Source organism: Eimeria acervulina, genomic scaffold, assembly GCF_000499425.1.
Source record: "Eimeria acervulina Houghton genomic scaffold, Eah_scaff320, whole genome shotgun sequence".
Taxonomy (NCBI): Eukaryota; Apicomplexa; class Conoidasida; order Eucoccidiorida; family Eimeriidae; genus Eimeria; species Eimeria acervulina.
In genome coordinates, this window is record NW_013549887.1 from 4,626 (window position 1) to 27,125 (window position 22,500).

A 22,500-nucleotide genomic window follows, 5' to 3' on the forward strand; every position below is an offset into this window, starting at 1 on the left:
AGCACCGCACGGTTGTCAGAGGGAGCCATTAGCTGTTAAAATCATCGCATGGCTCTTTCGGCTGAAGCACAGCAATCTTCAGTCATCGGGGTGCTTTTCCTGACAAAAACTTTTCCCGCCACTCTCCCAGCGTTTGGATGCAGCCCCTTCTTGTAGCGTACTCTGTCTGAAGTTGGTAGTGTATTTCAGTTGAGTTCAGGATATGTATTCGGAGCCTACTAAGTGTTTAACACTTGTTTTATGGCATGCACCAAACAGAGCTTGGTAATGCCTGTCCATTTGGTTGCCTTGCAGCAGGAGCTGCTGCAAGGTGCATTTCAACTCATGGCAGACCAACTCCTATCTCCATCGGTCCCAATCCTTTGAGCCGCTGAGCCTAGGACGCCTGGAGACTGGAGGGGAAGCCAGCAGCTTTAGGGGAACTCTTACTTCAAGTCGTTGGTTCTATTTCGGCTCACGATGGTCCTCCGTTCATATTGAGGACCCTTATAAGTGAATTGCTATACTCGACGGCTATCCAGGAAAAGATGATCAAGATCAAAAGGTAACCAGCGATTCCAGAACTCTGAAAATCGAGGCGACTTACCGGGCAATGCGTCTGCTTCTTTGGCAATTAACAAAGCCACATACTTTGGGATTGCAAGCACGTGAAAAAGTGCTGTGGGACTGGAAAAGTAAGCTTTCAAACACAGCCACCCGGGAAACAAACAAATTATTAAGGGAAAAGCCGCCCAAGCAGGGTGGGGCGACGTGATCTAGAGAAAAAAGGTAACCGCGGCGCCTGCAGATCCGCCTGCGCTTATTCGAGTTCATACGAGCTGCTAGCCCAAGTTTACACAGGCTACAAAGTGCACCTGATATCTGAAACTACGAAGAGAAGATGCAATGTCTCTGTTCCTTGGCACAGTCTCTGCGACTTCGCCGATGGAGACGGATATCGGTATCGTTCCTCTAGTAGAGTGCTACACTAAATCTGGGGCGGCCCATTCGCTTTCTAAATTTCTTTCTCCTGGCTCCATTTTTACCCACGCGGCTGCAGCTCTTGCTCCACCGAACAATAGAAGGGTTAAGCACTACGCCACTGCGGGCGATCACTTGCGGCAACAGAAAAAGTGTGGAGTACGCCGATAATATGTTTTAGGTTCGCTTCGTGAAGATGGTTTGATCAAAGTTCACGATAATGCTCTAGGGGTCCATGGTGGGATCAACGCAACGGTGCCTGTGGTGGCCAGGTTCTCTTAGCGGCCAACGGTGAGCGCGTCAGTCGAGGAAGTCGTCCTTGCTTGCCCGGAATCCGAACAGCAAAAGCTGCCGAACACCCTCAAACCTGGGCATTTGCAGAGTATCCTATTCCCGAAATGGATCTGTACGGATATCCGAATGGGTTCCTTGGTTGGGTTACTAACGGCCAGAGGCAATGATAGGATTTATACTGTCGGGGGAAAATTCCTCAAGTTCTGTCACCTCATTCGCTGTTCGAGTTCAGTTGGAGGGGAGGGAGTGACCCAATTATTCATTTATTACGTCGGGAAACTTCACACTTTCCAGAAAAACGTCAATGCTGACAGAAGCGAGCAGTTTGATAGCGCATTCTGGCCCGGATTATTGACCGTGATTATTAAAACTGGCAATCATATGACCCTCGCGAACACGCCGATTGAACCTGGGCACGTTATAACTTGTAGAGGCCATAGCAAACGAGAATGCTACGTTACATGGCCAGGTTTTCGAGACCCCGAATGGGTTCTGTGGATGGGTTGTGCAAAATAATTACTCAGGAGCATCTGCGTACCTCACTCGACTCAGGGCGGAGGACTGCAAGCGTTGGCAATCATAAATTATGGCCATGTAAAAGTTGTGTAAAGATTTGCTCTGCAATGTATAAAAAGGGACAAGTCTCTTTTGATCCATCTGCTCTCCGGTGCGAAATATTTTCCTAATGCTGGAGACGCCCCTCTTACAAAGTGCTGGCTCGGTACTGAGAGCGACAGCAATAACACTTGGGGATCGGGATTCATTCTAGAGCGGTGCTGAGGGTCGGAAACGGCTCACAGGGTATTTTTGTTCCGAAAAAATGGCAGCGTCTAAAAGATGAGAACGGCGCAGGGCGCTGTACGTGAGCAGTGGACCCGGCAAAGTGCAGGCCTGCCACGACGAGTTTGCGGCTCCGCAACACCAGCAACAGCAAATATAAGCAGCACCAGTGGATGCCCTTTGCCGTTTTCTCGTTATTTCCCCCCAGTTTATATGGTCAGTGCTTTAACATCGAGGATTAGAGACCCTGGACACATCGAAAGCTCCTTTCCCTTCCACGGTGCACCCATCCCAAGGTGGAAGCACATGAGCACGAGCGCGTGCGCTGTTTGGGTAGAGAAACACTGACGGATGCTACGTGGTCTCTCTGAAGCTGGTACACCTATTTTCACGTCTACGGGAGTGCACACTGGCTCTTGAGGGCCAAGTAAGTGTTTAAGAGATGTATACTGTGTTAGTGCATGCATCAAAAAAAGACTTGGGTAAACTTGCATGCGGATTCGCCTTGCAGCAGAAGTTGCTGCAAAGTCCGTTGCAATTCATGACGGTACGCCTCTTCTCCATACCAGATCCAGGTCCATGAGTGACACCAACTATTTTTCCGTGGTGATATATAGCCCCTTCCTCTACCCAACTCAGCGCCTTTTCACAAATTGATTTTGTTTCCGTCACATTTTGCTGGATAGCCGGCACCTTCCGCCTTCTTTGCTGCTGTCTTCCTGGTGCTACTTCACATGGTTGGGACAGCTGCATCAACGGCGCGGCTTCCAGTCGAAGGATGCGGCAAATGGAGCCACCATGAGCTGTGCCAGACGCAGGCAGCTGCAATGCCATGCTTTCAACAGCCCCAACCGCACCAATAGCAGCAGCAGCCGCCCCTTTATCTGCACCATGTTCAATATCCGTAGCTACAGTTTTACATGGGGAGGGGCCCACTCACAAACCGGCGAGGGGGCCTTCACCGCTTTGTTTTTCAATCGGAAGCAGCTGCATCATCAACGACAGCACCAGCAGCAACAACAGTAATTGGTATGAACGGCTGTAGCGGGAGGCCAGTACCAGAGGGGAAAGGAAGATAGGCCTCGGCTACAGCAGAGTAGGCCGGCTTGTTATTTTAGGTTCATCTGCGGCGGTTGTCTGGCAGGGCAGCTTGCACCTGTTTTCCTGTTGGTTCCTAGGTAATGCTTGTATAATTTCGGGTAGAAGGGAATTTACCTGTGCTCATAGTGTGCAGATACTCCCTCTGAATAGACGAAACCGTTGCTGCGCCGCGCTGGGTTGTCCATGCCTCAGAGCTTCGCCTGCTGCTAAGAAATACTTGGGAGGTCACAGAACAATGCTTTTCCTTTACCCTCATCTCCTTATTGTTATTTGTTTTTCGGAAGTGCTCCTTGCTGCTTTTCCGGCGAAAGGGGCCCCCTCATTCCCCCTCGTTGCCGCATCAGTCATGCAGAAGAAAATGGAGGATGCAGAGACAGCATTTGCAGCGACAGCCCAAGAAGTAATAAGACCAGCAACAAGAGTACAAACAATCAGCAGCAACATAAGCAAAAGATGCGACGGGAGGAGCTGCTGGCGCTGGAGATGCTGCAGGAGTAACGGTGCAGCACCAGGCAAACAACAAAAGCACATGAAGCATCAAAAAAGTTACACCGGGGCCTGTTGCGGCGCATCCATCAGCTCCGGACAAATACGGAGAGAGCGTCAGGGATATATCCTGGCAGTAGCCGCTGCTGTCAGCAGCCTTGGCATCAGCAGCGGAGAGAGGCGCGTTGTGTGCTTATCAGCTCCGATGAAGTAGAAGTGTCACGCTCTGTCTAAATTTCGAAAATGTACACTTGCGTGCGGGGGCTCACTGATGGGCAATAGGTTTTTCATAAATTGTGTACAGAATAGGTGAGCGCGTCAGAACGACTCTTCGTAACACTTGGGTCTGGGAGCGCCTTGCAACAGGACTTGCGTCACTTGCGCCATGGTGCTCCGCACCAGCCCCATACCTTGGGCTGGTGTGCCCAGGAAGCCTGGAGAATGAACGAAGGGTAAGGTACTTGTTAAACATTCTCATTGCAAGCCTTTGACTTTATTGCCTATGGCCCGCTGCCAAGGTCGAGAAGCCACGTTACAGCGCACGTTGCAGCAAGCTCTTCTGCAACGGATGCCGCAAAGCAATTACACATGCAAACGTATGGAAGCGGGCTTTTAATGCATGCACTAGCACTTTGCTTAATTGCTAGACAGTCGTTTGGCTTCGAGTAGCCAACATGCATACGACTATCGATACACCTACCAACCTCCGAAAGACGTTGCTACTAGCGCGGTAGAGAACCGCTGATAGATTACTTAGCTGTCATTCGCCAGTATGCACACAAATATTGATAAATCCTGTGACCTCTGACGGACCCGGAACAACGCACAATGTGTGTTGTTTTAACGAAAATGAGGCATTAAAAGGGACACAACCAACCCATCAGCTGCTTAATTATCGACCGATATGGTTTTTTCTAGTTAGAAAGCATTGCTGCTCCTGCACTGAGTCCTTTGGGTACCGCGTATGAATGCGACAAAACGTAACAGTATAAATAACAGCGTGGCTTAAGCTGTTCCCACTCTGAGGCATTTCATGGTAGGTGTGAGTGAGACGAAAGCCTCGTTAGAACTTCTTCCTTTGCAGAGGGAGTTTGAATTTCTACAGAACTTGCTAGAAATAATGTATTAAGACTCTTACCCTCTTTTTAAGCGGTGCCGAACGCGATGCTGGGAGGGGGGGTGTTCCCGGTGGGGTTGGCGTACGGTGAGGCTGCGTCGGCAGCAGGTTTTGATTGTTTTTCTCGTATTAATTGCAAATGGAGGTGTTTAAAAGTAAAATAATGTTCTTTTTAAAGGTAAAAAATCAGGAAGGGATGAGGAAAGGCTTCAAATAGACGCACACATAGCGCTGCAGCGGCTGCCAGACACGCGTGTACATACCCTCCAAGCAATGCAGAGATAAAGCGGCTGCCAGTCTCTGTTGAGGTTTCCTTCTTGATTTTTCTGAGTTCTTCTTTCTCTTTTATTTATTGCTTGAATTGACAGTGAGACATAAAGATTTGTAAAGGCTGTAGGGGGCCTCTGGTTCTGTAGGTTTTGCTTCTCTTCTTCTCCCCCGCCACCTAACCTTTACCTTCCCTCTTGTGGTTTGTTTGTTGCCTGTGATGACAGCTGGCGCTTCCTCGCCTCTTCCGCGATTGTTTCTTTGTGTTTTTGCCGTCTAGTTGGTTTAGCTTGATTAATTTTTGTCTTCTTCTTCGATAAGAAGGTAGAAGAGGGGAGCATCATCTGTCTAGAGAGACCCAGCAGAGGTGTCTGTGAATCAATGGCGGTGCTGCTGGCGCTCTTCTCTGTCTATCTCGGCGTCTTCAGGGGTCTTTGCTTTGTTTGAAGTGTCTAAATAAACCTTTTAAGATTTTTCTTATTGTTTCTCACCCTTTAAACACTCAACACTCACCTGCCCTGACACTGCAACCACACCGGCGCTCGTCAGGATCGCCTACTCCCTGCGGCGGAGGCCGCTAGGGGAGTTCTTGCCTTTCTTTGGGTTTTCTCCCTCCCCTCTGTCTTTTCTTCTTTTGAATTTGTTATTTCTGTCTCTCATAACGCTTCCAGCTCCTCTTCAGACTGTCTCCTCACCTGCAACGCGGTGTCTGTCTCCTTCTCTTTGCTCTACCATCCACCTTAATAAGCATTATTTGCCTCCTGCTGCGTATACAGGAAAAATAATCTGTCTGCGGCTGCAACAGGCAGACAGGGGGGTTCCGTCTTTTTGCAGGAGACGCTTGCTAAGACCATTCCAGCGAGCTAAAACAAACCCTTTGGAGGCCCCCCCCCTCTCCTGTTACTGCTGCTGCTGCTGGTGCGGCTGCTGCTCCTTCCTCTCGCTTCTACTCTTCAGACTCTTACGGGGGGACAATGGCTTCCCAACCCAATCTTGAACAGCCCGCTGCAGCAGCAGCACCAGCACCGGCGCCCTCAGCCAGCAACAGCAGCACCTGCACCGCCACCAGCAGCAGCAGCAACAGCACCAGCAGCAACAGCATCGGGAACAGCAGCAGCAGCGGCTGCACTGCTACCAACAGCTGTAGCAGCGGAGACAGCAACAGCTGCAGCAGCAGAGACAGCAACATCAGCAGCAGCAGCAGCAGCACCTGCAGCAGCACCCCCAGCAGCAGCAGCAGCACCATCTGCAGCAGCAGCCAGGGTTCCTCGTGTTCTCCTCATATGTTGGAGGGGCTCTGGCATTCTTCTATACAAAAGGGAGAAGGGCCCTTATCTGGAGGAGACAAATCTGTCTCTGTCTCTGTCTCTTCTCCGATGGACTTGGGCGTAGTTGGTTATGCTGCTGCTGAAGGTATAGGGGGGAGTTCAAACGCATGCGATGCTGCTGCTGCACCTACTGCTGCTGCTACAGCTGCAGCTGCTGCTGCTGGTGTAGGGGGTAGCTGCGGAGACAGTCTGTCTTTAAGCCCCTTCTTGGGTGCTTATTCGGGGGGCGAGTTGCTGCCAGGAGGAGACAGCAGCGCATGCAAAGGCAGCCATAAGGTGTCTCCTTCTTCCTGCTGCGTGCACACATCAGGGCCTCTAAATGTTAAGGTGGAGACAAACGTTATCTCTTCAGCTGCTTCCTCGCCCCATCTGCCTTCTACAAGCATCTCTGACGGCCTCCATCTAGCAGCAGCAGCAGCAGCAGCAGCAGCAGCAAGCAAGGGGCCCCAGGGGGCCCCCCAGAGAGACAGCGCCCTCGCTTTGGCAGCACTCAATTCCCCCACAGCAGCACAAGCAGCTAGCTCGACTGCAGCAACAACTCCTCTAGCAGCAGAAGCAGCAGAGCTCCAGCAAGCTGCCCCTAGTCCCTCTTCTGCACCTCCTGGGGGGGGAGGAGCGCATACTGAAACCGAAGCTGCTGCTGCTGTTGCTGCTGCTGCTGCGGCTGCTGCTGGGCCGTCAGCAGCTGCAGCAGACAGCAGCACTCTGTCCTCAACGCAGGCGATTTTGATAGAGTTGATTCAGAGTCTGGGATCAGCCTGCAGCAGCAGCAACAGCGGCAGTGCTTCTGCTGCTGCTGCTGCATCGATTGCGAAGCACATTGAACGCATTAGCAAAGCATCAAATCTTTCCGATGTGGAGAGTTATATTGCTGCTCTTCAAAATCTGCTGCCAGCTGCCTGCAGCAAGGGGCCCCTCAGCCTCTCTAAGTGCAGCACGCTGCTGTCTGCTCTCAATCTTGTCTGCCCGAAGGAACCTGCGGCTCCAGCAGCAGCAGCAGCAGTAGCAGCAACAGCAGCAGCAACTGCAGCAGCTGCTCCACTACCGACAACCGAGGGATCTTCCGTCGAGGCCCATAGCAGCAGCAGCAGCAGCAAGAGCAGCAGCAGCAAGAGCAGCAGCAGCAGCAGCAGCAAGAGCAGCAGCAGCATGGGCTTTGGGTTGGACTGCGTGGCGTTGTCTCCTTCATCTCAGGGCTGTCTCTTTCCGTACCCTCCTACAACATTTGCTGCGCAGCAGCAGATCTGCTGCCAGCTGCTGGAGGCCTTACTAACGACCCATCTATCGGGTTGCAGCGTCTTGTCTTTGTTGTCTCGTTCGCCTCTCTTTGCTTTTCATCAAGCAAATATTATAGGGGCCCAGGGGCCCCAGCAGCTATATATCTATACACACGTAATCCTGCAGAAGCTGCTGCTGCATGCAGTGCATGCATCTCCTTCCCTGCTCCTTGCTGCTGCAGCAGAAGGCGCTTTGCTGCTGCCAGAAGACAAACCCATTGACCTCTTAAAGAAGGTCCCCCCACAAGCCATAGAAGAAGCCGTTGCTGCGCTGCAGCTGCTCTATGAAGCAGCAGCAAACAACAAAGATATACACGCGCAAAAGAATCCTGCTGTTGCTGCTGCTGTTGCTGCTGCAGCTGCAGCTTCAGGCTCACCAGCAACGACAGAGGGCCCTGCAGCAGCAGCAGCAGCAGCAGCAGCAGCAGGAGGACTGCGTAGCAGGCGATTGGGGGAGGATTCCCGAGGGTTGAGTGTTGCGGAGAGCGCCGCAGCCACAGCAGCAACAGCAGCAGCAGCAGCTGCTGCAGCAGCTTCTGCTACCACCACTCCTGTGCCTTCTCTCTTGTGCAGCCCAACAATCCGCACGCTGGAGACAGCATCGGAGACAGAAGGATTGCTGCTGTCCTCTGGCTTGAACAGTTTAGATATGAGGGGTTTGTCTCGTTGCTGCCCTGAGTTTGTCTGCGGCTCTCCCCTACCTCCTAGTGCTCCTTTTGCTGCTGCTGCTCCTGCTGCTGTTGCTGCTGCACCCAGCGGCGAGAAGCAACCAACTCTTGGGGTCTCCTCTGCTTCCAGCTGCTCTTCTTTTACTCTTAGAGACAACAAGAAAGGACAGGTGGAGGCAGCATCGGAGCTGCTGCGGGCACTGGGGGCGCAGGCGATGGCAGACGTCTGCTCTTCTCCCTTGCAGCAGCAGCAGCAACTGCAGCAGCAGCAGCAGCTGCAGCAGCAGCTGCAACAACAGCAGCAACTGCAGCAGCAACTCCAGCAGCAGCTGCAACAACGACTCCAACAGCAGCTGCAGCAGCAGCTGCATCAACAGCTCCAAGACGGCAGCAGTATGGCGAAGCGCTGCGCTTCTTTCCCTCTTGCTGCTCTTCTAGAGTCTCCTTCTGCTGCTGGGTCTAAAGTTGAAGCAAGTGCTGCTGCTGCTGCTGCAGCGCCGCTGCTGTCCAGGAGGTGCAGCAGCTCCTTGTGGGGCTCGGAGTCTGCTGCTCACGATGTGGTTAGTGCTGGGTTGGACTTGGGTGGTGCGGGTGGCGGTGCTGCTGCTGCAGCAGCAGCAGCAGCAGCGGCATCACCCCAAGTGTGCGGGAGCCCGCTGCCAGATGTGCTGTCTCCTTCGGGGTCGCCAACTGTCTCCTTTGACGCTGCAAATGATAGCTGGGTAGCAACATGGAAGGCCCAGGGAAGAAGCTGCAGTAGAAGCTTCAGCAGCAGCAAGTACGGAGGCCGCGAGGAGGCGCAGCAGCAAGCACTTCGGTTTACAAAGCGGATGCAGCACAAGACAGAAGGGCCTCAAGGAGACTCTGCAGCAACAGCAAGTGCAGCAGCAGCAGCAGCAGCCGCTGCTGCTGCTGCACCTCTTGTTGCTGCACTGCCGCCTGCGACGCCGAATGCAGCCAACGCCGCGCAAGCAACAGCAGCAGCAGCAGCAGCAGCAGAAATATGCAGCTTCCTCGCCAGCCTCGAAGGCACACCAAGCTCAAAGGGGACACTTGCTGCTGCGCTGCAGCAGCCGCTGCTGCCGCTGCAGGGAGCAGCAAATTCTGGTTTGCTAAACATCTCCGGTCTTAGTCAAAAAACCTCTTCACTTCCTCATGGATTCCTAGGAGAGGGGGCCCTCAAGGCTTTAACCCTACTACAAGACGCCAAAGGGAGCAGCAGCAGCAGCAGCGTAGCAGCAGCAGCAGCAGCAGCAGCAGCTTCACATCCCACTCTGCCACGTAAGCTCAAGAATAAAAAGACAGCAGCAGCAGCTTCTAGCAATGAGTGGAGCTTAACAGGAAATGCACGAGGGCAGCCAGGGAGACAGCGCGCCCTAAGCACGAAGACAAAGGGGGCCCCCGGTACACCTGGGGATGGCCGCAAGCTGGCAGCAGCAGCAGCAGCAGCTGCTGCTGCAGCAACGGCGGAGGAGCTGCGGCGTCTGGGGCAGAAGTGCAACAACAGCAGCAGCAACAACAGCAACAGCAGCAGCAACAGCAGCAGCACCACGAGCAGCATCACCGGCGGAGGGTCTGGTTTCTTACCTCCTTTATCTCCTTCTGCTTCCCCACCATCTCAGTTTTCTTCTCTGCAACAACAACAACAACAGCAGCAGCAGCAGCAGCAGCAGCAAAGGCTGCGAGTTGTATCTGGCAGCATAACATTCGATCGCAGCCAGAACCGCTTCATGGCCCAGTGGAAGACAAGCGATGGGTCTAAGCACAGCAAATCGTTTTATATAAAAAACTACGGAAGTGTAGAGGAGGCACAGCTAAATGCATTGCGGTTTAAGGAAAACCTATTAGCAGAAAGAGACGGTGAGAGATCTGCTGCTGCTGCAGCTGCTGCTGCTGCAGCCGCTGCAGCAGCGCCCGCAGCAGCCTGCGCACTCCCTCTGCATGAAGCGAGGCAATCAAAGGCAAAAGCAGCAGCAGCAGCAGCAGCAGCAGCAGCAGGCCTCAGGAGTCCTGGGGCGGGTCTGGGGGCAGCCAGTGACTGCGGGCTAGGGAAAGAAGCAACATGTTTAGGTGGCGCTCAACACAGCAGCAACAGCAGCAACAGCAGCAGCTGCAACAGCAGCAACAGCAGGGCCTGCCCTCCTATCCACGAGGCCCTTGAATGTGTGTTATCACGCTCTATTCAATCTTGTATAGAAGAAGCAGGCGAGGCTGCTGCTGCTGGGCCTCCCTCTCTTGCTGCAGCAGATGCTCCTCTCGTCAGTTCTGTTAAGGCAGCAGTTGCTGCTGCTGCTGCTAGCTGCCAGGAGACAGATGAAAACTGCTGCACGCCTGCGCAGCCGCTAGATGCATCTCTTTGGATTGAAGCAGGGGGGTTCCTCTCTTTATCACAAGACAGCGAAAGGAGTGCTGCTGCTGCTGCTGCTAGCAGCAGCAGCAGCACCACCAAGGCTTCTTGCGGTCAGACAGCGAAGAGGAGCAGACAGCAGGCTGTATCTGCGGCGGGCCCTGCAGCAGCAGCGAGTGCAGCCGCTGCAGCCGCAGCAGCAGCAGCAGCAACAGCAGCAACAGCAGCAACAGCAGGAAACTCTGCTTTTTCTGCCTCCCCCGAACCGCACTACAAACGTCTTAGACATCTTCTCAATTCTGCTGCTCCTCCTCCTTCTTTAACTCATCCAATGCCTACGCTGCTGTCTCGTGAACAAGAAGAAGACCGCAGCAAGGAAGAGAACATTCAGCTGCAGCAACAGCCGCAGCAACAGCAGCGACAGCAGCAGGCAGAAGAACCTGCTAAACTCGCCGCAGCACCGAAAACAGAATCCGCAGCAGCAGCAGCAGCAGCAGCAACGCATGCTGTAGCGGTGGCAGCTGATACTTCAGCAGCTGCTGCTGCTCCAGCTGCAGCAGCAACAACCGCAAACGAGAAGATACAAGAACCTCCGTCTTTGTAGGCCCCCCGCTACAGCGAATACAGCAGCAGCAAAAGCAGCAGCAGCAAAAGCAGCAGCAGCAAAAGCAGCAGCAGCAAATTCAGCAGCAGCAAGTTCAGCAGTAGCAAAAGCAGGCCGTAGTTACGTCTGTCTTGTTTGCAGAGTCGAGTGTCTGCCGTTTGCTGCTGTCTTTATTATTTAAAAGCATTTGAACAGCCCCACAGCACTTAGTGTGGGTATCGATTGAAGCGCATGCATGAAACGAGTTTGGGGTTTTGTATGCATTGCATGCAACAAGTTTGGGGCTTTGCTTGCATGCATGCTTGCATGCATGCGCTCATTTCTTTGAATTGATATTATCTATCCGTTTTCCTCTTTATTCTTTTTTCCGCCGTCTTTGGCTTTGTCCGCAAGACAGAACTTCTGTTTGTTGTTAATTCTGTTTGAATTTGAGTTGTACATACACCTAAAGACTTGCATAAGAGATGCTGCTGCTACAAACAAGCAACAGACACACTCTTATAACACACCTTCAGAGTGCAACAGCACAGCAGCAAACAAACGAAACAACTCTACAAATGTCAGGGCTAGCTACTACTTCTGCTGGCTGTTGCTGCTGCTGCTGTTGTTGCTGTTTGTCTTGTGCGCTGCCGAAGAGAAGCTGCTCGCGGTAGTGTTGCTACACTTCACTCTGTGCAAAGTTACACTCGAGACTGAACAGAGGAACTCCAGGCCCCTGCATATATATATATATATATATATGTATATATATATATGTTATATAGCATATATAATATTATCTATATTTTATTTAGTTGGTATATACATATGCATTTATATGCATATGTTTACATGCAATATATGTATACATATATATATTAGCTGCCATATATATATATATATATATAATATGAATATATATATTGTTTATGCTACATGAAATAATGTTTGTTTGTTCGGTAGACAAACAAATGTTCTGCATAGAATGCGACAGCAAAAAATACCTCCTAAAAGCGTCTGGATAGAAGGCGCAGCAAACACATAGCTGGCCCCGTTTGCTGCTGCTGCTTCTGCTGCTGCATGCGCACAAGCTGCAGCAGCAGCAGCAACAGCAGCAGCAGCAGCAGCGCGTCTACAGCCGCTGCAGCTGTGCTGTGCGGTTGCACCGCTACAGCAACAACACTTTTTAATATATATATCTTCTTGAATTTGAATTAATTTCTCTTTAGTGTCTCGTCTGTCTGCTTTGAGCAGCGAGAGAGAGCAGCAGCAAGCAGCAGCAAGCTGCTGCTGCAGCAGCAGCAGCAGCAGCAGCAGATGATGATGATGATGATGTTATTAGAGTTCATCGTCGTCCTGTTTGTCTTGCGCATGCTTCGAAGCCTGCTGCTGCAGCCCCTTTAAAACATTTGTTAAGAAAGACGCTGGAGGCATCTCCAAGTTTGCTGCACCGTTTGCTGCTAATATACGTTGTGCATGCGTTTCGGCTGTACGGATTAAAGCAGAGATTACTGAGTTGTCTGCATGCAGCATTACCTTCAGCGCTTCTCCAAATAAGCCCTCAGGCACCTCAGGCATAGAAGGCTTCTCCTTGTCGCTGTTGCTGTTGCTGCTGGTGTTGCTGCTCTTGCTGCTGCTGCCCTTGTTGCTGCTGGTTTTGCTGCTGCTGCTGCTACTGGTCTTGCTGCTGTTGCTAGTCTTGCTGCTGCTACTGTTGCTGTTGTTGCTGCTCTTGCTGCTGCTGCTGGTCTTGCTGCTGTTGCTAGTCTTGCTGCCGCTGCCGGTCTTGCTGCTGCTGCTGACTTTGCTGCTGCTGCTGCTTGGGCTCGCTGCCTCCGGGCCTTCATCCGAGGAGTCGCCTACCATTTGCTGCTGCTCCCCCCCCGCTTGTTTTTTGTTTTTGTCTTCTTTGCTTTTGTTTTGTTCAGCAGCAACAGCAGCAGCTGGAGCAGCAGCAGCAGCCTCGGCAGCAGGAGCAGCAGCTGCAGCAGCAGCCGCAGAAGCAACTGCCTTCAGCATCTCCTCTCCTCCCTCCGCTCCAATTGCTGCGCCCATTTGACGAGCCAACGATAAAAATGTCTCAGGCAAATTCGAGAACGCTGAAAAATAAAAAAAAAAAAAGTTAAACAAAAATTATATTAAATTAAAATAATATAAAATAATTGTTAAATAAAATAAAAAATAAAAACTAAACAGAATAAAAAATAAAATGAAGAAAAAATAAAATAAAAATTAAACAAAACAAAAATATTAAATAGATAGAATAGATAATGTTCAAAGAATAAAATAATAAAAATCAAATAAATAAATAATATTCAGGAATAAATAAGAAATAAATAAAACAAAGATATTCAATAAACAAAGTAAATTGACCAAATTAAATTAAATAAAACAAAAAATATAAAATAAACGCAAATAAAACAAAAACAAATAAATTAAATAAATAAAATTAACAAGACAAAGGAGAAAAATACAGCAGAATAAATAAAACAAACCTGAGACACATAAACAATAAATGAAGATAAAATAAACAACAAGGTAAAAGAGAGTAAAACAAAAATATAAAACAAAAATAATAAACATCAATAAAACAAACATAACAAACACAAATCAAAAGCCTCCACGGGAGACGCACACAACCACCAGCAGCAACAGCAGCAGCTCCGGCAGCAGCAGCAGCAGCAGCAGAAGCAGCAAACAATCCCAAGGGCTTAGAAGAGACAATAAAGGTCAAAGAAAAACAAAAGCGCAGTGATAGCGGAAACAGCAGCAAAGAAACAAGCTGCTGCAGCTGCAGCAACAGCAACACCTGTAACTGCAGCAGCAGCAGCAGCAGCAGCAGCAGTTCTGCTCACCTTCTGCTGCAGACACCGCAGGCCCATCGAAATTAATCACCTGCCCATCAGGCCCCATTATGAGGACTGCCTGCACAGCCGCTGAAGCCAGCAGCAGCAGCAGCAGCAGAAGCAGCAACAGCAGCAACAACCGTATATTTGCAAATAAGCAGAGCTGCATCTCGTGGCAGCTGCATCCAACCCGCTGGGCAGCAACAAGCTGGGCTGCTTCTGCAGCTGCTGCTGTTGCTGCTGTTGCTGCAGCAGCTGCTGGTGGTGGTGACCGAGGGGTGTTGTTTTGCTTCGAAGAGATTTAAATGCCTCACCTTGCGGAGCGTCTTTGGATGTCTTTGAGGTTTTGCTGCTCTTGGTTTTGTTTGAGGGCCCCGCGCTCTCCTTTCGCTGCTGCGCTGCATCGCTGCTGCTGCTGCTGCTGCTGCTGCTCTTTTTGTCTTCTTCGGTGGTGTTTACAGACACTGAACTCCCATTGCTACCCTCAGATTGAATACTGGAATCTTCAACGCCACCTGAAGCAGCAGCATCAGCAGCAGCTGCAGCAGCAAGTGAAGCAAGCAGCAGCAGCAGCAGCAAGTACAGCACCGGCAGCAGCAGCAGCATCGAGTGAAGCAGCAGAAGCAGCAGCAGCAGGAACAAGAGAAGCAGCAGTAGCAGTAACAGCAGACGAAGCAGCAGCAGCAGCAGCAGCAACAGCAGCAGTTAGTGAATCAGCAAGTGGAGCAGCAGCTGCAGCAGAACTCTGCACTTTTTTCAAGTGTCTGTACAGCACCTTCGATTGGAGTTGAAACCTTCTGCAGCAGATCCTTAAAACTCGGAGAAGACTGAAAGACAGCAACAAAAAACAAAAACGAGGTGCTGCTGGCTGCATATGCATGCATGCAGTACCATAAGCAGCTGCTGCGTCTTCTCATTAAAAATAATAACAAATAAAATATACAAACAGCAGACAAACCCTTCATATTTGCTTCTGCAGCAAAAATAAGAGACGGAGACTCTAGCTAGCTAGCACGTAGGGATAAGTAGACAACAGCGGCTGGGCACGACTAGATCGACAGCTACCTAGCTAGCTAACTAGCCAGCCAGCCAGCTTGCTAGCTAGCTAGCTAGCTAGCTAGCTATCCGGTTAACTCACTTTCGCCAAGGTTTCCGCCAGAGTTGTGAGGGATTTCGCAATGTTTGAGTGGATCACCTGCAAACCCACAGAAGAACAAACAACACGCGCAAGCTAGCGCTGCCGCTAACCCCCTTCAACAGCTAGCTACTAGCTAGCTGCTATCTAGCTGCTAGTTGTTACTGGCTAGCTGGCAACTAGCTGGTAGCTATTTGCTACTAGCTAACTGGTAGCTAGCTGGTAGCTATCTGGTAGCTAGCTGGTAGCTAGCTGGTAGCTATCTGGTAGCTAGCTGCCGAACTCCGCACCCAGCCCTGAACTCGCACCTTCTGCGGTGTCTGTACACCGCACCCACCCATCCTGCACCCCAACTTGAGCCCCCTCGTGGCTACAGCAGCTAGCGGGGGTTGGGGGCGCTATTTATTTATTATCTGTCTCTCTCTCGAGCTAGCTAGCTAGCTATTTGTCTATCTATCTACTTACCTATCTATCGATCTATTTTCGACACATTTATATATACATATATATATCTACATCTATATACGCATATTATATATAAATATATATACAGCTAGCTAGCTAGCTAGCTAGGAGCAGCTAGCTATTCCTACCTGCATGGGATCGCCTTCTTCTGCGGCTTCTGTCTGTGTTGCTTCTGTAGAATCATCGGCTGCTGCAGCTTCAGATGGGTCTGGGGCTGGATGCGCATGCGCTGTTATCTCTTTTGCTTTGTCTTTGCTGAGCTTGTCTAGCAGCGAAGCAGCAGCTGCTCCAGGGTTTTTCTTTGTCTCTATGCTGCTTAATATTGACTTCATGAGGGAACGTAAGTCTCCAATTCCTGCAGCAGACAGCAGCAAAAGGCAGCTGCAATACTGTGTCTTGCACTCAGCCTCTGTCTCTCTCCATCTCTCTGTCTCTCGCTGTCTCTGTGCATGCATGCCTTATTATATACATATATATTTCTGTCTGTTCATAGTTCCGTCTCTTCAGTCTCTTTACAACCCCTAGTAGCAGCAAGTGCAGCAGCAGCAAGTGCAGCAGCAGCGACAGCAGCTGAAGCAGCAAATGCAGCAGACAGGCAGCGGCAAGTGCAGCAGCAACAGCAGCAGCAGTACAAATGAAATGTCTCTCACCCGCAGACTCTAAGTCTACATTTTTAAAGCGGCCGTGCGTCTCTGCGACGGGCTGCGATGCACACCCCAAACCCAAAAACCCTAAACCCTAAACCCTAAACCCTAAACCCTAAACCCTAAGAACCCGACAGGTGCATGCCCGCCCCCGCAGCAATAGCAAATGTAGCAACAGAACAGCAGCAGCAGCAGCGACTGCAACACGCGGAGAGGCAGCAGCGGCAGCAAAAACAAAATGCGGCAGCAGCCGTTTCAACAGCAGCACCAGCGACAACAGCAGCAGCAACACATAGCAGCAGCAGCAGCAACACACACAGCAGCAGCAGTAGCACAAAGGAGCTACAGCAGCAGCAGCAGCAGCAAAATGGGTATTTACCTTGCGAAAGAAAACATGTTTAAGTTGAGATATTTGATTAAGAGACAGAACAGGGGCTTCAGCGGGTATATCTTGCAAGAAAAGGAAGCCCTTCTTTAAAGGCTTTCTAAGATCAGCAAATTGGTAGGGCATTGCATCAAATCTACCAAACTTAATTCGATTATTCTCTTGCCAAGAAACAGGTAGAGAAGAAGAAGAAATACTGTTCGGCTCCAGCAGCTGCAGCACTCTGTCTTGCTGCGATCGCAGCACTACCCCTAGAAATACACCTCCTTCTTTCTGTGCGTCTGTCTCTTCTCCACTGAATATATCTGCTCTTAATGCCGAGCCTATTTCTAATTTATGCGGTTTCCAAGGCCTAGGAGTAGCTCCTCCTAGAAGTTGTTTTATTAATGGGGCCTTAGCATCTGTTAGCGTTTGCTTCCTCGTTTGCTGCTGCTGCTGCTGCATTTTTATTGCATGCGCCTTTTCCTGTAGCACCTTTCCTTCTGGTGTTGTTATATCTACTGCATAATAAATGCGGTTGCTAAGGGTCTTCTCTGCTATTAACAAATGAAGAGCTCCTAGCACACCGCGAAGGCCCGAGCAATCTAGAGGCCTTCTAAATGTTATTCTGTCTGCCCCCTTTGTTGTTTTGTCTGTATATCCATACAAAAACCGCAAAACATCAATTCTTTGTAAGGGTGACGTCTTCATATAATCAAGAGCATTAACAAAACGAAATTCAGGAGCTACTTCTTCTCCCTCTTCGCTAGCCGCATGCAGCCCCAATACCTCTCGCAAAGGTACTTCTGCAGTAAACACTAACTCTTCGTCTTGAAGCCCCTGAATAACCAACACCAAATTTCGAGACTGCTCTCTTGCTTCCTTGCTGCAGCTTGGATTCGGTTCTCGGGGTGTAGCAGACACCCAGATTCCATACGGTACAAACAAATTTGAATGTAAGAAAGACCCCTGGTGGCTGTCTAACTCTGCATAAGTAGAGATAGGCACAGGGGGCCCCCTTAGATTCAACACAGACGCATAGCTCGACGGTTTCGCAGTAAAACCCTCCTTTATAACCCCTGTTAATGGCAATGCATGCGTCGCTTCCCGCTGCTTCTGACGCTGCTGCTGCTGCTGCTGCTGCTTCAGCACCTCAGGGCCCGAGACTCCCCGAGTGGGTTTGACGCGCCAACGGCCTTTCCAGCGCGTCTCTGCTTCAGGAAGCCCCACTGCATAATCATCTTCTAGAAAAGGAGAAATAAAAGGAGATTTAGAGCGATCAAACTGCAGCAAACGAGAAGAACCGCTCCATCCGCTGTGAAATGCCTCTACCTCCGCTTCGTAGTGCGGCGGCAAAGAAGAAAAAGAAGACAAGTCGTGGCAATCACTGCGGTCTTCACGGTCTCCCGCATGAAAACATACAAAACTTTCTGATTCTGTAGTGCTTTTAGGGCCCCATATCTCCCGCATGCTGCTCACAATTGCCCCTAAATGCCCAATAGCAGAAGAAATTGCATCAGAAAAAGTAGGAGAAGAAACATCTCCGATGCCGTCTTCAAGGTACTGCCCTCTTATTGCATAAGGCTCCTCCACGCTGTGCCGCTGAATACGAGATGCAGAAACTGGCTCAGAATGTAGAAACGTACGAGAGGTGTCCAGTTGAACAAGGGCGGGAACGCCTCTGCTGCTGCTGCTGCTGCTGCTGGGCGCTTCTCCCCCAGCATCTACTAGCAGAGGGCGGTGTAGATGAGCTGAATATGCACCAACCTGCTTGCTGATGCCGTAGGGGCGCCGCATGCGCTCCGACTCTGCTTCAGGAAGAAGGAGAGGAAACTTCAAGTGAGGGCAAAGAGGTCCGGATGTCGAGTCACAGACAGGGAACACAACCTGAATAAGCAAGACACGAGATCCAATAGAATACAGAAGTTAAAAAAAGTATTTCATAAACAATTCCGCAAAAACCAGACAAATAAAAGAAGAAAAGAAACAAAATAAAATGAAAAAGCATCACCTGCCTGCTACGCGTGCGATCCGATGGACTGCGGAAGCTAAACGGATAATTTCATGAACAAACTTGCAAAAAACAAATAAATAAAAAAATCTAAGAATTTCGGGAAATTAAAAACCTGCCTTTTCGGGGAGGACTTGATCAAACGTCACATACGTCAGGTCTCGGAGAGAAGAAACGAGGAAATCGGCGACGCAAGAATGAACGTTTAAAGATCCTTCGGCTCCAATTGAAAAAGGAATACTATTTTCTCCAAGTAATCCACCGATTCCGCTCGAGTTTATGTTCATAAAGGCGGCAAAACTCGCAAAGAGTGACAACACGTACACCCCGCGGGCCGCCCGGCGGAGGCGGGAAAGCAGCCGGCTTTCGCTCGCCATTTTAAAATAACGGCGAAACCGTGCAGAATAAATATCAATAATAATTTGAATTAGTTCCTTACGGCCCGAAAAAGGCGCCGCGAGGCGGGGGAAGCGCTTAGGAATCCCCGCATACCACGGAAGTTGAATGAACGATTTCCTTCTTTGTTTCTTCTCCTTCTTCCTGCTGCCGAGAGCAACACGAAACAAAGCTGCATAAAACACCCAATGATCGGTATCCCAAACAAACGAAACGTATTTACTCGTCACTGACGGCTCCTGCTCTGAGCCGGCGTTCAGGGAAACCTCGCATAACAGAAACAGAGAAGACAGGCAGACAGACCCCTAGGAGTCAAACTCTGCAACGAGGGAGGAGCCACAAAGGCGGGCAGAAATAAAGGAAATGAATTGGTTTCATGAGATCCAAACCAAAGCAATTTTCAAATTCAGAGCCTTAAGGTGTATAGGCAGCTCAACTCGTGCAAGGCTTGAGCTGTGCAGCTGCTGAGAAGTACTGGCGAACGTAGGAAGAAATGCTTGCAGCTGTCTATAGAAAGCAGAAAAAATAAAAGGGTTTTTAGGAAAATTTGTGGGTTTTCCTCCTTAATAATGCAGAACAACTCATGAAAACCGGCAGCATCCCCTGTATTATAACAGCAGCCGCTGAATGCATGCGGGGCTGTCGTGAGTAGGTCTTTGCTTCTCAGAAAAAAACAGCTAAATATTGCTATTTCTCTTTAATTAGCTAAATAATTTAATTAATTAATTGCTTCATTTCCAATAGGTAGACCCTCTCTTCCTCCTGTTTCTCTTCTTCCCCGCCACCTTTGGGAATGCTCGGCAACACGTTTTCCTTAGTTTCGTAGACTGAGACTTTAAAAGGAGTTTCTTCCAACACCTCCGTTGATATTTGCTGAGTTATTTTTAAATTATTTATGGACAGAGGGGCGTTGCTTCCCCCATTTTGCTGTTTTCTCTGCCGCTGCCGGTGATATTGCATGCGTTCATCTCTGTACCGTGTTTGGTATGTGAATTTTATTTCTGTTTCTTGCGGTGTCTCTGTCTCTGAATCCCCATTAAACAAATATATTCTGTTGTATCTGCAGTTTCCGGATTTGCTATAGGGAATGAATTGTGAATTTAGAAGCAAAAAAACGACAGAGGGAAAGCCATCTCTCTTTCGGTGTCTGCATGCTTATCAAACTGTTTGCTTTTATTTACATTCTCTCCTTCTTTTGCCTGTTGTTTTTTTTGTGGTTGTATTCTTTCCACGCATATAATCCAATACGGTGTATGCATGCATGCAGCTTATTGATGTATTTGTTGTGAATAGTGTTGCGCATGCATGCACTATGCTTACACCGTATAAATATTTGTTTTCTTCCCTTTTTTTGTTTCTTTTCGATTTCTTTTTATACCGTCTGAGCAGACATTGTAGATGAACAACACAAGGATTTTTTCTTTTACTATTTCTGCCTCTGGGTCTTTGTATTTATCTCTTTGTCTCTCATTCTCTCTTTTATGTTTATTCTTTTCTCGCTTCGCTTTGTTTGTTTCCTTCTTTCTGTTTGCATGCAGTTTGTGTTTGCTGTTTGCTTTTCCTGCATTTTCGTCTGCCTATTTTGCCCTCTCTGCCCTCTACACTTGTAGCGTTGGTTGGTATTGATTTTAATGTTTATCTTTGCTTGCTTGTTTATCTCTCCTTTTTTGTTTCTGTTTCTGTATTTCTGCGTTTAAAGATTTTCTTTTACGTCGTTTGATTTTCCCCTCTAAACCCTAAATCCTAGTAAATATAAACCTAAACCCTAGCATACAATATATAAACCTAAACCCTAGTTTACGGGTTAGGGTGTCTAATAGATACACCACCCTAACGCTTATTTTCTGATTTCTCTCATTATTGTTTCTTAATTTAATGTTCCTCTATGCACAATATAGTATATTAAATATATATTTATCCTGTTTTTCTCTACATGCATCTACACTTACAATTCATACATGTGCGCATGCAGAGAGCGTTTGTACTTATTTAGAATTATTTCTTAACAAGCACAAAGAAGAAGATATGCATATTATTTTATCCTTTTCTAATGGAGGTATTGAAGAGAACTACAGACAAGGTTGAGGGTCTGAGGCTGTTCATAGAATTTCTTTTGCCCTAGAACAGCTGATGTTCTAAGGAAGGTAAGAAGGTGTATTTGCAGTGTATCCTCTGTCTAACAGAGTATATGTGTATGCACAGTGTATAATATCATATAAATAGAGACTCATAATATAGAGAATATTAGTTTGTGTATTATGCATATATCGAAAGAGGGCGAACTGCAGTGTATGTACACCCCGTGAGTTTAGGCGTACGTGTAAGCCGATACTGGTGGATGCGGCCGACATATAATAAACTTTTTTGTTTATTTTATTTCTTTTTTTACAACTTTTTTTAAAATAAAGAAATATACAAATAAATCAACCAAAGGCATCCACTGCTGTTGTTAGCCGGTGGCTGCAGTACGTACAGCGTTCGTCAAGAGAGCGAATGCCTCGCTGTTTGTTGGACTATTGTTTTAATTTAATTAAAATAGATTAAAGTATTTATTAAATTAAATTTATTTTGAAGAAAAAGATATATATATCGCTAAAAAAAAAGAGTGTTTTCTTGCGGGTAGGCGCGGCCGCAGCGGGGCGGTGAGTCGGCCGCAACTCGAGATATGGTGTGGCTTCAATAGAAGAAAAAAAAGAAAATCAATTTCTTTATAATACAAAAAATAAATTAAAACCTTTTAATTATATTTATTTAATTAATTAAAATCAAACAACAACTGCAGAAAAAAGAAGAGAAAAAAACATACAACAGCCACAACGGTCTCGAAGCGGTCGTCGGCCACCCAACGGTTGCTGCCACTTGCTGCTGCTGCTGCTGCTGCTGCTGCTGTTGCTGCTGCTGCTGTTGCTGCTGTACATCAGAGTCGTTGACGAGATTCTCTTTGTTGATTTCTTTAATTTGAATTGGTGAAGCACTTTTACTAGCCAAAGTACAGCTGCAGAGACACCGCACAAGGACACCGAGCAGCAGCAGCATCGACTCTCAGCTGTCTCTGCAGCTGCCCCTCCTCCTAATCAGAAGAAGAAAAACAATAAAATAAATGCAGATGAAGGATTCAGAAGACAGCGAAGCTTTCAAAGCTCCATGTACACCGCAGAAAATTCACTGGGAAGAGCGCTGGTTAGGGGCTCAGCATACACCGGAAGCCACTGCAGCAGCAGCAAAGCATCGAGCAGCAGTATTAGCAGCAGAAGCAGCAGTTACTGCTGCTGCTGCTGCTGCTGCTGCTTCTGCTGCTGCTGCAGCGGCTCGCGCCCAAAGAGCAGCTTCTCGCTCTAGACTGAGGAGGGGCTTAGCAGCAGCAGCAAAAACAATCAACAGCAGCTTCTCTTCTCTGCTGCACCCTATATTTTATGAAAGACATACTAATA

At 48.8% G+C, this 22,500-nt stretch overlaps 3 protein-coding genes across 3 annotated transcripts in view; 2 read left to right on the top strand and 1 right to left on the bottom strand.

The window, feature by feature from the left end:
- Nucleotides 1-5,979: 5,979 nt before the first annotated feature.
- On the top strand, nucleotides 5,980-11,229 carry EAH_00032750 (hypothetical protein, conserved; the record flags this gene model as incomplete). The annotated part of the gene is made up of 1 exon (XM_013395948.1): nucleotides 5,980-11,229. The coding sequence occupies one exon, from the start codon at nucleotides 5,980-5,982 to the stop codon at nucleotides 11,227-11,229; it is 5,250 nt and encodes a 1,749-aa protein (XP_013251402.1).
- A 1,317-nt stretch (nucleotides 11,230-12,546) lies between these two features.
- On the bottom strand, nucleotides 12,547-19,050 carry EAH_00032760 (hypothetical protein, conserved; the record flags this gene model as incomplete). Its single annotated transcript, XM_013395949.1, has 9 exons — nucleotides 12,547-13,307; nucleotides 14,064-14,144; nucleotides 14,369-14,569; nucleotides 14,830-14,881; nucleotides 15,193-15,249; nucleotides 15,783-16,009; nucleotides 16,305-16,356; nucleotides 16,678-18,549; nucleotides 18,808-19,050. The coding sequence occupies 9 exons, from the start codon at nucleotides 19,048-19,050 to the stop codon at nucleotides 12,547-12,549; spliced, it is 3,546 nt and encodes a 1,181-aa protein (XP_013251403.1).
- Nucleotides 19,051-22,213: 3,163 nt separating this feature from the next.
- The window catches only part of EAH_00032770 (hypothetical protein), a gene marked incomplete at both ends in the record, with an annotated part of 2,051 nt that continues 1,764 nt past the window's right edge, over nucleotides 22,214-22,500 (top strand). Inside the window, one exon of the mRNA XM_013395950.1 lies at nucleotides 22,214-22,249. Within this exon, the coding sequence (XP_013251404.1) occupies nucleotides 22,214-22,249 (36 nt within the window). The remainder of the gene's footprint in view (nucleotides 22,250-22,500) is intronic.